Source organism: Balaenoptera physalus, assembly GCF_965194825.1.
Source record: "Balaenoptera physalus genome assembly, chromosome: 11".
Lineage (NCBI taxonomy): Eukaryota > Metazoa > Chordata > Mammalia > Artiodactyla > Balaenopteridae > Balaenoptera > Balaenoptera physalus.
In genome coordinates, this window is record NC_138896.1 from 104048048 (window position 1) to 104061720 (window position 13673).

General features: G+C 48.3%; 2 protein-coding genes across 11 annotated transcripts in view; both read right to left on the reverse strand.

The window, feature by feature from the left end:
* SEC13 (SEC13 homolog, nuclear pore and COPII coat complex component) overlaps nt 1-6132 on the reverse strand; it is a 50766-nt gene extending 44634 nt beyond the window's left edge. Inside the window, 4 exon segments of the mRNA XM_082415775.1 lie at nt 2702-2746; nt 5770-5850; nt 5852-5890; nt 5893-6132. Coding sequence (XP_082271901.1) covers nt 2702-2746; nt 5770-5850; nt 5852-5890; nt 5893-6117 — 390 coding nt within the window. The 5' untranslated portion in view covers nt 6118-6132.
* A 3996-nt stretch (nt 6133-10128) lies between these two features.
* Nucleotides 10129-13673, reverse strand: part of ATP2B2 (ATPase plasma membrane Ca2+ transporting 2) — a 354644-nt gene continuing 351099 nt past the window's right edge. For 7 of the 10 annotated variants that reach the window (XM_082415648.1, XM_082415644.1, XM_082415652.1 and 4 more), the window contains one exon: nt 10129-13257. In XM_082415648.1, the coding sequence (XP_082271774.1) occupies nt 12946-13257 (312 nt within the window). In that variant the 3' untranslated portion in view covers nt 10129-12945. The remainder of the gene's footprint in view (nt 13258-13673) is intronic. The other 3 variants (XM_082415653.1, XM_082415650.1, XM_082415651.1) reach the window with 2 other exon arrangements.

Sequence of the window (13673 nt, forward strand, 5' to 3'; positions counted from 1 at the left end):
TAAAGATGACACCAGAAAACTACTAGAGCTAATCAATGAATTTGGTAAAGTTGCAGGATACAAAATTAATGCACAGAAATCTCTTGCATTCCTAGACACTAACAGTGCAAGATCAGAAAGAGAAATTAAGGAAACACTCCCATTTACCATTGCAACAAAAAGAATAAAATGCCTAGGAATAAACCTACCTAGGGAGACAAAAGACCTGTATGCAGAAAACTATAAGACACTGATGAAAGAAATTAAAGATGATACAAACAGATGGAGAGATACAGCATGTTCTTAGATTGGAAGACTCAATATTGTGAAAATGACTATACTACCCAAAGCAATCTACACATTCAATGCAATCCCTATCAAATCACCAATGGCATTTTTTACGGAACTAGAACAAATAATCTTAAAATTTGTATGGAGACACAAAAGACCCTGAATAGCCAAAGCAGTCTTGAGGGAAAAAAACAGAGCTGGAGGAATCAGACTCGCTGACTTCAGACTATCCTACAAAGTTATAGTAATCAAGACAATATGGTACTGGCACAAAAACAGAAATATGGATCAACTGTACAGGATAGAAAGCCCAGAGATAAACCCATGCACCCATGGTCAACTAATCTATGACAAGGGAGGCAAGGATATGCAATGGAGAAAAGACAGTCTTTTCAGTAAGTGCTGCTGGGAAAACTGGACAGCTACATGTAAAAGAATGAAATTAGAACACTCCTTAACACCATACACAAAAATAAACTCAAAATGGATTAGAGACCTAAATGTAAGACTGGACACTATAAAACTCTTAGAGGAAAACATAGGAAGAACACTCTTTGACATAAATCACAGCAAGATCTTTTTGGATCCACCTCCTAGAGTAATGGAAATAAAACCAAAAATAAACAAATGGGACCTAATGAAACTTCAAAGCTTTTGCACAGCAAAGGAGACTACAAACAAGACAAAAAGACAACCCTCAGAATGGGAGAGAATATTTGCAAATGAATCAATGGACAAAGGATTAATTTCCAAAATATATAAACAGCTCATGCAGCTCAATATTAAAAAAACAAACAACCCAATCCGAAAAATGGGCAGAAGACCTAAACAGACATTTCTCTAAAAAAGACATACAGATGGCCAAGAAGCACATGCAAAGCTGCTCAACATCACTAATTATTAGAGAAATGCAAATCAAAAGTACAATGAGGTATCACCTCACACCAGTGAGAATGGGCATCATCAGAAAATCTACAAACAACAAATGCTGGAGAGGGTGTGGAGAAAAGGGGAACCTCTTGCACTGTTGGTGGGAATGTAAATGGATACAGCCACTAGGGAAAACAGTGTGGAGGTTCCTTAAAAAACTAAAAATAGAATTACCATATGACCCAGCAATCCCACTACTGGGCATATCCCCAGAGAAAACCATAATTCAAAAAGACACATGCACCCCAACGTTCACTTCAGCACTATTTACAATAACCAGGTCATGGAAGCAACCTAAATGCCCATCGACAGACGAATGGATAAAGATGTGGTACATATATATAACGGAATATTACTCAGCCATTAAACGGAACGAAATTGGGTCATTCGTAGAGACGTGGATGGATCTAGAGACTGTCATACGGAGTGAAGTCAGAAAGAGAAAAACAAATGTCGTATACTACCGCATGTATGTGGAACCTAGAAAAATGGTACAGATGAACCAGTTTGCAGGGCAGAAATAGAGACACAGATGTAGAGAACAAACGTATGGATACCAAGGGGGGGAAGTGGCGGCGGGGTGGTGGTGGTGTGATGAATTGGGAGATTGGGATTGACATATATACACCAATATGTATAAAATGGATAACTAATGAGAACTTGCTGTATAAAAAAATAAAATAAAATTCAAAAAAAAAAAAAGAGATTGACTAGGGATCTCAGACCGGATCTTCCTACCCAAGGTGCCATGCTGTCTCCAAGGAGGTGTGGTCTCACAGCTAGAACACACATGATCCCATCCAGGGAACTTACAATTCTGAGACTAGGCAGCCCCTCAGAAACTCAAAAGCAACTGCTGGTGGGAAGGTTGTGAGGGCAGGATGCCTGGGATGAAATGCTGTAGGCTGACTGACCTGGGTCCTGTTCAAAGGCTACCTGGACTCCTTGCCCTGCAAGAAGCAGAGTCCACATCTTTGCTGCCGGAGACTTTAACCTCTGGACCTTCTCCCACAGCCCTGTTGTCTTACACCAAACCCTATGTTTGCCTCTCAGGAAACGCCTTGAGTTAATGACTTCTGGTTCAAAGAGTACTGTCTGGCCTGCTGTCTGTGGCAGTCCTACCTGGCTCTGCCTTTGTATTGAGTCATTTTCCTATTTTTTTCTTCCCTTTCCAATGGGGCTAAGAAGTGACAGCAGGAGGAAGATAGGTGGGAAGACTAATTCAAACCTCTGCACCCACTTCCATCCCATCCCAGAGACGGTTACTTTTTGGCCAGGAGACTGAGGACCTTGAGCTACAGACTGTTTCCAGGTTTCTCCTGCCATACAGTGACCAGACTATCACAGCCCTGCCAACTCAGAGGGCACTGCTGGGAGACTGACCATACCCCTCAGGTTACAGCCTAACTAGCAAAGGCTGCAAAGCCACAGTGGATTCATAAACGATCAACAGAAATGACCATGTCCACAGCATGTGAGGAAGGGCTAAAGGAATACTTACAATCATGTCCTCATGGGAAGTATCCACGGTGTTAATTACTGACACCTAGAACCAAAGATATTGTTGGTAAATGCACTGATAGTAGTTAGAATGCAATCATCTCATTGAACCCACTGATCATTTTTTTTTTTAATTTTTATTTATTATTTATTTATTATGTTTTTATTTTTGGCTGTGTTGGGTCTTCATCTCTGTGCGAGGGCTTTCTCCAGTTGCGGCGAGCGGGGGCCACTCTTCATCGCGGTGCGCGGGCCTCTCACTATCGCGGCCTCTCTTGTTGCGGAGCAGAGGCTCCAGACGCTCAGGCTCAGTATTTGTGGCTCACGGGCCCAGTTGCTCCGTGGCATGTGGGATCTTCCCAGACCAGGGCTCGAACCCGTGTCCCCTGCACTGGCAGGCAGACTCTCAACCACTGCGCCACCAGGGAAGCCCCCCACTGATCATTTTTAAAGTTCTTGACTGTATCTGTTCATTCATTTATTCATTCAGTAAATGTTCACTCTAAGTGCCTTCATTTTGCCTAGCGCTGTGCCAGGAACTGGAGATGCAGACACGAAAAAGAGGTACTTCTTGCCCCTGAGAAACCTGCACATAAGTAACCCCAACAAAGCAAGATAAATACTTTAATGGTGGTTAACATGTGCTATAGCAGTCTGAGGGGCTGGTGGTGGTAGACATAAACTGGGGCTCAGATGATGAGGAATTTGCCAGGTGGCACAGGGGAAAAAAGTACAGTCCAATCCGAGGGCATAACATGAGCAAAGGGGGGATGGCGGCATGAGAGGTCCTGGCTACATTTGAGGCTGAAGAGGGACCCTGAGGGAACTATGGCTGGGGTTCCTTCCTGGACGACAGAGCCTCTGATGTTCCAGGCAGTTTTTTGTGTAACAGGGTTAACACCTAACACTTTGATTAATTGGTTCAATTGATTCTCCTGAGGCTGCTCCCTGGCACACCATCTGTGACAGAGCCCAGTCTGTAGGGCTGGAACAGAGCTGCCATGGTCATCACCTTCCTACCCATTCTCTGATGTTCAGCTCAAATTACGCTGCCCCCGCCCCTCGCCATCTTGAAGATTCCCAGATTCCCCAACTGGCTGGATTCCTCTGAATATCAACAATGAATGTCTACAACACTTTACACTGTTTCTTCTCCCAACTAGAAGGTGAGCTCCCTGGAGCCAGGGTCGGTGTCACTGGCCGTTCTGAATACTCTCAAATCACCCAGCACAGTGCTTTGCAACCAGAAGGAACTCAGTGACTATCTGCTGAATGAATAAGTAAATGAACAAAAGTGCACAGTTTTACTTTGTTCAACCACTATTCTCTCAAAACTCTTGGGGTAGAAAAGGGACGGAAAAGGAGGTTTCAGACTGGAAATGATATTTCTTACCATTTCCCCCATTTCATCCTTTTCCAGCACAAGCCCTGCAGGTATAAAGTCTGACCTGACTTTTCAGAAAGGTGGATACTGGAAGAGGATGGCTGCAAAGCATTTCAAAAGGTACATGTCAAGTAAGCATAGGTTCTCTCACCAAAGTCTAGATGCCCTACAAAGCAGGCCCCCGAGGTCTGCAAAGGCAAGTAAGGAAGATAAAGAGAAGCATCTCCTACGTGTGCCAAGCTGTCCGGGTTACAAAGTACTCTCACATGTGCACTGGGAAGGCCGAAGGGCAGAGTTCATCAGAGCTGTCCGATGGACTAAGGAGATGAAGAAGCCCAGGGAACAGAAAGCACCTGCTCAAGTTACAGAGCTAGTTAAAGGTGGAGCTGGGAGAAGAGCCCCACCTGCTAACTCCCAGCCCACAAAGCTTTCCACTTGACTAGGCTGCCCATCTAGTCCTTACATCCAATTCCCTAAATCAATGGCTGAGGGCTAAGCAGAGGCAGGAAGAAAGCTTACTGATAGTTTCATACTAGTTCGCCAGAGGACCTTGGAGATAACCAGCATTTATTTTGAACCACTCTCACGCACCAACCAGGACTGATGAACAAGTGCTTTTTTTTTTTTTAAAGCTCTTTAAAAAAAAAAAGTCCCTCCTCCTAAGCACCTCAAGATGTCCGGTCTTCCTTAAGTAGTAAAAGACAGCCCTCAAAACAATTCAGCTCTTCAGAATTACTTAATGAGTTAAACACTCATTTAAAAAGAGCTGAGTGTCAGGTGTAAGAGACCCCAACTCTACTTAGCAGCTGAAGAATCAGAGACCAAAAAAACCCCGAGAAATTTAAAACCCAGTGCCCTGCAAAGCAAGAACCAAACCCAGCGTCCAGACTTCTGGGTTCACCCATGTTTCCTCAAAAACACAGGCACAGCCATTTTCCCGAGAGTACCGGCTTACTGAACCCCCCCTCTGTGCCAGGCTCAGGCTAGATGCTTCTATCCATTAGTTCCCACTGGTGGTCATTCACTGGATGAGTAAGTGTGGAGTGAATGTACACTGTGGATACCACAGAGGTTTAAAAGCCCGAGCCCCTGCCTCACAGGGGCATTCAGCTCATCCTTACATCAGTTTCCTGAAGTGCCCGTCATACCTCGGGGCCCTGGGCTAAGCACCTGTTCCACAAACATCTCTGCTGGGAGAGGCGGGAGGTGAGAGAAGGGAATGGTTGTGAGGGTTTGAATCTCAGCTCTGCCACTTGTTCCCTGTGCAAGAGGCTCCACCTCTCTGAACTTCCAGCTTCCTCATTTGTCAAAGGTCGATAATAACAGCCCCGACTTCATGGGGCTGTTAGTAGGCTGAGATTAGGAACAATGCTTGGAACCTACTAAGGGCTCAGGCCACAGTAGCTCCAACGGTGTTTGGGGTTTTGTTGTCAATTGTTGGGGAAAGAGAAGGAAAAGAAGCAGCAGACGCGGCCCGCAGAGTTCTGGGAGGTTCCGCGGCCTCCGTCTGGCCTCCCCCTCCGAAAGGTCCGGACGGGCAGGGCCAGAGCCCCCCAGACCCGAAGCGGTGCGGGAGAGCTGAACGGCCCCAGCTCGGGGCTTGAACCTTAGCGCGGCGAGGAACCCGGGAGGGCCGCGACTACGGCCAGAACTCCGCTCGGCGACCCCCGGCCCCAAGCACTCACCATGGTTGCGGCGGCGGCGGCGGCAGCGGCAGCGGCGGCAGCTCCAGGCCTCGGACGTGGCAAGTCCCGGCGGCGCCTCGTAACAGCTCACTTCCGGTGCCGGTCTAGCAGGCCGCCGGGCCGGGCGCAGGAGCCTCCGGGCAGCAGCGCGCTCCGCTCGCACAAAGGTTCCGTCCTTTCTGGGGCGGTGCCAAGCCTTCCCACGGCCCCTCCCCTTCTCCGTGCGTAACGCTCGAGACCAAAGGGGTGGGACTCTCGTTTTCCAGGCAAGCCAAGTCCGGGACTTGAAATCTGAAGCTCTAACCTGTCTTCCCTCGTGACCAACCCTTCCCTTTTCCTGAGATCCATACATGAAAAAAGGGACTCATGCGTAACTACACCTCCACCCACCTCTCTGCGGTTCTGGGTGCGACTGGCCTTATGATGAACAATTTAGGATGACTAATTTTGGGAATAGTGGCCAGACTGGTCTTAGTGCTTCCTTGTCAGTCTCTCCTCAGGACCCAAGGCTGGGACCAGGGGCAAAGAAGCCCAGGGAATAACCCCCTAGCCAGAGGCTCAGCCTCTCGCCCTGCCCTCTCCAAGCCAGAGGACCCATGCCTTCAAACTGCCCCTTCCTCATAGCTCTGGGATCCTGTGAGTCTGGCCCACCGGGTAGATTCCCCAGGCAAGGAAGGATCTCAGCCAGACTCCTGCAGCTAGAGCCCAGGACCCAATCGCCAGTTTCCCCAACCCCTAGGTCCCTGGCTTCCCACCGGCACAGTGAGAATGCTGTACAGCTGGACAGAGCCTGGGGGCTCCCCTCAGCCACACATGGTCGGGCAGCCCTTGACCTCTCATGGCTTTAAGGAGTTGAGTGACCCAGGATGGAGTCTAAGCTTCCCTTGGGTGAGTCAAAATCCCTGTTTCCCCTCTTGAAACTGGAGGGAAGAGTCCTAGCAGGAGATGGTCACTGCTGGAGGGACAATGTTAAGGCTCAGAGGGTGTGATAGACCCAGACCATCAAGGAGCTTTGGAGAGGGTGTCGGGGAGTGGGGTCTTACAGAACTCAGGGCTGGGTCTCCCGGTAGCAACTCACCCTCCACCCCCACCCCAGCTTTCAAGACCCATAATTTCCCTCTAATGGAAAAAGATTGCAGGGGTGTGAGGGGTGGTGCTTATGGTGGAAATACTGCAGAGAACAAAGTGGGAGGGGCCCTTGGGTCTCCTGTTCTTCAAGGGACATCCCCTGATCTCAGATCTGTAGATGTACTACTGATTCTCTGGGTGATAAAATCATATCACTTCTTTCTGAGCCTCACTTTCCTCCAGTAGAAAGTGGGGACAATGACACGTTAGATATAATACAAATACAATGCATGGGGCATAGTTGTTATTTAAGGAATTCCCTGGTGTAGGCATTGAAGTTGGAGAGATTGAGGATTTGGGACAAACAGTGCAACTGTTATCCTATTCATTAAAATATTTGCTGGTGGAACTGAAAAGTTTTGAGTGCTGATTCTGGCATCAAGACTGCGAGGTATCAATACTGTATCCCCTGCTTACTAGGTGGGCATACCCTTCACCTCTCTGAGCTGCCGTCTTCCCTTCTGTTAAGTGGGAATTGTAATAATACCTCCTCTGGAAGGTTGATGTTGGGAGTAAATGGACCTTTGGATGTGAAAGTGGGTTTGGGTTTAGAAGCGGTTGGGCCTACAGCGCTTGATCTGGGGATCAGTTTTCCCTGAGAAGAGCTGGGTTTTAGTGTGTGTGTGTGTGTGTGTGTGTGTGTGTGCGTGCATGCACACACATGTGCGACCATCAACCTTTGAACCAACATTGGGACTGTCTCTTGGTCTGGGCACTTTCTTGTTCTTTGCTGATATCCACCAGAGGTGTGCAAAGTTCAGACTCTTAGTGTGCCAGGGTCCCTTCTGCATCCCCCCGTCCCCAGTGGGGGATGCCACCTACATCCTTTGTCCACATCTCCCATCAGCTCCCTCCGGTTAATCCCAGACCCCAAAGCTAGAAAAGCTTTCCCTAATTTGTGCCCTGACCTCCCAGACCCTGAATCTCCACCTCTTCTTCATCCTCCTGAGGCCTCTTCCCCCAAAGTCTTGCCCACTGGGATTGTCAGCTGTTCCTCATGGAGGGTTAATGACTCAGGGCAAGCTGAACTTGCCTCCCTCAAATGGTGACTGTTCAAAAGGTGTGACTCGGTGGAAGGAGAGAGACCACCCCTGAGCCGTGCACCCTTGGGCAAAGTGCCTTTCCCTCCCAGGCACTCGGTTTCCCTCTGAGTTCAAATCCACGGAGGGCAGGGACCCAGCTGTCCCACGGAAAAAGGCCTTGTGATGTGTACTGTGTCTGCATTTCCACGTGTGCATTTATTGTTATTGCTCAGTATAGTGTTGAAAAGGCAGACAAATCCCAGTAATTACAAAGAGCACAAGCCAGAGATACAGAGAAATCAAGAGTGTACAATAAGAGCACAGTCACTTCCCAGCCCCGATTTTCCCAGAGCCCCCCAGAGCCCGGGTAGCTCGTGGAAGCTGGAGGCGGCACCATTTCCTCGCTACTCTGGTATAAAATATGTGCACACAAGAGTTAGCAAAGTGTGGCGACTAACCCCCCAGCCCCGAGAGGAAAGGTGAGGAGGGAGAGCACCACAGGCGTTACAAAACAGACTTAGGGGGCCAAGAAGGGCAGTCCCAAAGCAGCCTTAAATATCTTGTTTTCGGTGGAGGGGGTGATGGCTGATGCCCAGGGCCTGGGATCCCCCTCCCCGCACGTGGGTGAACAGGATCTTTTACATCAAAATCGGGAGAGCTTGCTTTGGAACTTGGGAAAGACCTGGGGATTTTCTGCTGTTGTATGATTTCAGCCTTGGCTCTGGAGGACCCAGAAGCCTTCAGAGAAACGCAACCCATCTCCACCCCCACCCCCCATCTTCTAATGGTGGGATCTCGGACCCTACGGAGAGAGTTTTGGGTGGGAGGCATGTCACACTGCGCGTTTGACAGCCTCCTGTAAGTATAGCAAGAACCACTAGGGGGAGTCATCAGGCTGGTGAGAAGGTCCAGGCAAGAGATTGCTGCATCCCAAAGGACGTATCACAACTGCTGAAAACTGTGAATAAAGAGCAAGAGGTGACCCTCTCCCCGCCAGAATAGTTCAGGAAAGGGAGATAGGAATAAACATTTCTCCATGAGGAGAATTGGTAACTGGGCTACACATTCTGGTAACTCCAGGTCTGGGAGAAACCCCTCTTTCTTGCCTGGACCAGGGCAGATGGAGGGTCCACCTCAGCACAGCCAAGGTGGGTGACTTTGGGTCCCACAATGAGATTGGGTGGGGGCTTGGTGGCCTCTCCTCACAACACCCTGGCTTAGGGGACAGGTGAGATGATGGGAGGACTATCTGGCTTCCCTCAAGATTCACGATGCCCTTTTTACTTCTCCTTAGAGGGCTCTCTATTTAGTGAGCTGTGGTGGACAGTGCTTACAATGGTGGGAAGATGTTTGCACCTACAATGAAAGGGCCCAATATTTGGAGTGAGAGGAGGGCAGGAGGATACAGGACTCGGCAACAGTTTAAATTTACTTGGAAGAATAGATATGAGAGAATAACCAGGAAATTTTGTTAAAAAAAAAAAAATGCGAAGGGTATTTATCCCACCACATAATGAAACATTATATAAAGTGACAATAATTAAAACTGTGTGGTTGGTGCCAGATGAGACACCCAGATAAGGGAACAGGGGAGATATTCCAGAAATAGACCCAAGTCTCTCTGAGCTGTCAGGATGTGGTAAAGGAGGAATTTCAGCACAGTTGGGGAAGAGCGGCTGTTCAATAACTGGGATGTCCGGGCTGAGACAGCTCCAGAGTCCTTGTCCCAGTGCAGTCACTATCATTGGTCTGGTCTCAGAAGCGGGGGCCCTCCTTCTTGTCCACTCTCTGCTCTGGTCGGGACAAGGGGGCAAGGGGCTACGGTGGGGGGCTGGTGGGAGCAACCCAGGCTGCTGCTGAGTTAGGGAAGGAAACTCTTCAGTTTCCTCCCTGTCCACCTCCAAAGGTGGGTGACTCGTTGAATGGGCCCCCTGCTCTTCCGTCATCTGTTAGGGGGAGACAGATTGGTGAGTTTAGACCTTGGAACTGAATCTGCTACCTTCTCCTGGAGCCCCTGTCCAGAGGGCAGACAAGAAGCTGAGGGGATGGTGCAGTCCAAAACCAGCAAAAAGTATACATTACAGAGTATATATTTACTATGTTCCGTTTGATGTTGGTTTTTGCCTTTTTTTTTTTTTTAAGACCACAGACATTTCAGAACCATACTGCGGAGTAAGAAGAGTTAGCAATTGAAAGCATCACCATTGCATAGTATTAAATGAACAGAGATGGTGAGTTCTTTATTTACAATTATTGTCTAGATAAAAAAATTCATAAAAACAGATGAATGGTCATAAATTATTTACCCCCTAATGGGGTGAACTGCCAAACGTACCCCATGCTGCTAGATATAGGACGCCGAGTGCAAGCTTTATGTACTACAGGGAGTTCTGACAAACCAATCATTTCCTGTGTGTGTGGATGTGTGTGTGCAAGTGTGAGGGCGAGGGTGTGTGTGTGTGTGTGTGTGTGTGTGTGTGTGTGTGTGTGTGTGAGAGCATCCATCATTCCTGACAAGAAAAGACCAACACTGACGTGGGGCATTCTCGGTAGTTTCCATGGCTCCCTCTCCCCTGGGCTGGGTCCCACTAGGGGAGACCCCTCCTGCTTCCCTTGCGTCCTGGCTCCAAATGAGCAGGGCGCGTGGTGTGCAAGCGGGGCTTTCCTGGTGGTGTCATGGAATGAGGTCACGGACACAAGGTTGGAACAAAGCGGGAGATGGAGAACCTTGAAAAAGGAAACTACAAAAAACACCACGTTCCAAAGCTGCCCCAGGTTTTACAGGAGCGGGTCTTTCCTTTCTCGGAGGAGAACAGTGGGCGGTATTGGTGGTATTGGTCTTGGAATCCAATAAACATATCTGAGGGTGGTCACCCCTCGGGGGATGCAGTTTCCTCTGCTGGGTACATTCAGAGATATTTCTTCACGACATTCAGGAGATGCTCTTGCGCAAAGAAGGTCCTCCTTCCAGGAAGGTTTTGCCAGGTGGGATGGGCTGACTTGGGATCCTAAACCCTTGGGTTTCTCCACAGCCATCCAGATGCAGGCCCTCCCAGCTGACTATGGCTCTTTTCCCGAGTGGCTCTCATCTTGTTTGTGGAAGAATTCTCTGGGCCTGGAGAAGGGAAGGGCCCGGCTGGACACAGAGCAACTGTGGGAAGGGTCAGTGTGAAGAATGCATTTCGCAAGCGAGGCAGAAGCGTTTGGTTTTCCTTGAAGCATGGGACATCATCGATCATGGTATTCAAAATGTCTTTTGCACTGTACAAGTTTATGGAAAAAGATCGTATGCTGAAAAGTCTCAAAGCAAACTTTGTATTAAATACAAAAGTTCTTTTATGAAAAAAGCTGATACCCACAAAGTGCTTAGCAGTTAAGAGGCTGACATACAATTAAATAAGCTCTTATTAAGTGGGATTACTAGTGCTGTTATTGTCTCAGGGAAAAAATAACCACCTTTTCTCACCTGTGATACTGTAGGGTTTCAGAATGGCTTTCTGTCTGGGAAAGCAAGACTTGCTGTTCAAAGGCTACAGTATATATTGCGACTACAGGAAGACAATTTGGTTTAAAAAAATCACACTGAATACATCTCAATATACACGTCATAAGGTTCGTTCGGATCTAAATAGTGCAGAGAAAAAGGCTATTCTTCTTCAAAAATAAAAATAAAAGCAGCAAGCCATAATGATCCTCATCCAATATGCCAACAGCTCATTTGCTGCCATTTATAAGGAAATAAGCCTCTAAATTACTAACTGAAAAAAAAAATCAACACAATAGCATTTATAATATTGCAAAACTACCTCAGTCTCTGTACAGACAGCGCCACAGAGAATCTCTGTTTGAAATGCTCTTAGTAAACTCAAGTGAGTTTCATTGAGAGAAAAGTCTTCACCCAGTGCTTTGCCAACCCCGTCACCCTGGGGCCGGGCTGGCCGTCAGTGCTTTGAGCCCAGGAAGACTTCTCTCCTCCTCCCCCTTTGTCTACGGAGCACGCTGTTGGACCCCTCAGGATGGACACTCGCTAACATTTGGCGTCTGCCTGAGCCTCCCTCGGTAGTGACATTATTGAACGGAAGTAGCAGGCAAAAATCAGAGCATGGCTATCGTAAAACATCAAGGATGCAATCCAGGGAGGTGTGTGTCAGGCTGAGGTGTTTTTATAGCATCTCAGCCACCAGTGTTCTTAAACCGTACAAATAGCCCAAGACGTTATCTACAGGTTTGTAAACAAATTACATTCTTCTTTTAGGACATAAATAAGTTAAAATAGAGCAATTTAAGCAGAAACAAGGCAACATGCCGGCAAAGAAACTTTACATATCCATGTATATATATTTATATATATCTATATATATAGATATATATAGACACATATATATCTACCTATCTATATGGACGTATACAGTCTTGGAGAAGTATACGTTGATATAGATACAAAGAAATGGATATAACCTTGTGAGTGTCTGAAGTTCTTCGGTTCCATTGGTGCAAATTTACTAGGCGAGTTAAGCTCTGCAATTTCAAAAAGTTGTTAAATTAACCTATACAACTGAGCCCATGCTGCGCAAGCATTTCAAAAACTCACAGACCAGTGGATTGGATAAATAGTCTCAGAACAGAGTCTGTCTGCAGTTCCCGCCTAAGAAAACAAACAAACAAACGAAAAACACCCCTCCCCAACCCCCCAAAAACCAAACAAGGGGAGGACCGGAAGTGTAGAGTACATTCATGCAGGGGACATGGCGCCGGGCGGGTGCGTGGCTGGCCCATGTCGGGTGGGAGCCAGGAAGGGCTAGTTCTGGGAAAAACCGCTCACTCCCTTAAGCCCCCGGAGGAGATCCCGCCCTCGCCTCAAAGTGAAAAAGAGTTCAAACAGCATCGCAGCCAGAAAAAGGGTCTGTTGGGTGGAAACGGTTTTCTCGCCGGTATTTGGTTTCCTGCTGTTGCTCGTTGCTGCTTGGGTGAGTCGGGTGCCTGGACGGGTGGGTGCCCGGGAGGTGGGTGGTGGCGGGGTCCTCAGCTAAAGCGACGTCTCCAGGCTGTGGATGGGGCTCCCTGGACTTGAAGAGGTAGCTGATTTGCTTGTGTCGGTCGTCAGGTTGATCCCGCTGTCGATGGCGCTGTTGTTCTTGTTGAGCGAGGACGGCGGGCTCGAGTTCTGCTTGAGCGCGGCATCTTCTTCCAGGTCGGTGTCGTCAATGAGGGGAATGTGGGGCTGTGAATCTTCGACCCGGAATTCAGGATGAGCCATGAAATTATGGATGGAGGTTCGAGACTCAGGCTTTTCTAGACCTTCATAGAGAGAGCTACGGAACGCCTTCACGACGCGGATCTGCAAGGGAAGCACGGGGGTGAGGAGCACTGCCCCCAGGGGGGCCGGCGGCCAAGCTCTGGGGGGCTCGGAGGAGGGGTGGGTGGGAGAGGGGGGTTCGAGCACAGCAGGTGGCTGGAATCCACAGTCGCTGGGTGTCATGAGCACGGAGAGGAGAGGGAAGAACGGAAGCGGGGATGTAGGTTGTGTTCATCCGTGAGGTTTTTAAAATTGCTTGGGTTTGGGTAAAGACTACAGTATTAGGACAGGAGGAAGGAAGGCCCATCATAGCGATGATGGGAAACAGTGGTTAGAGGAAGCTTAGTCCACTCCAGCAGGCACCCAGACCTAGTGAGAGACTGAGCCTTGTTAACTTTAAAGCAGAGGTTCGACCATGCAGAAGGGGAGCGGGACCAGGTGGGAATAAAGGAGGAAGG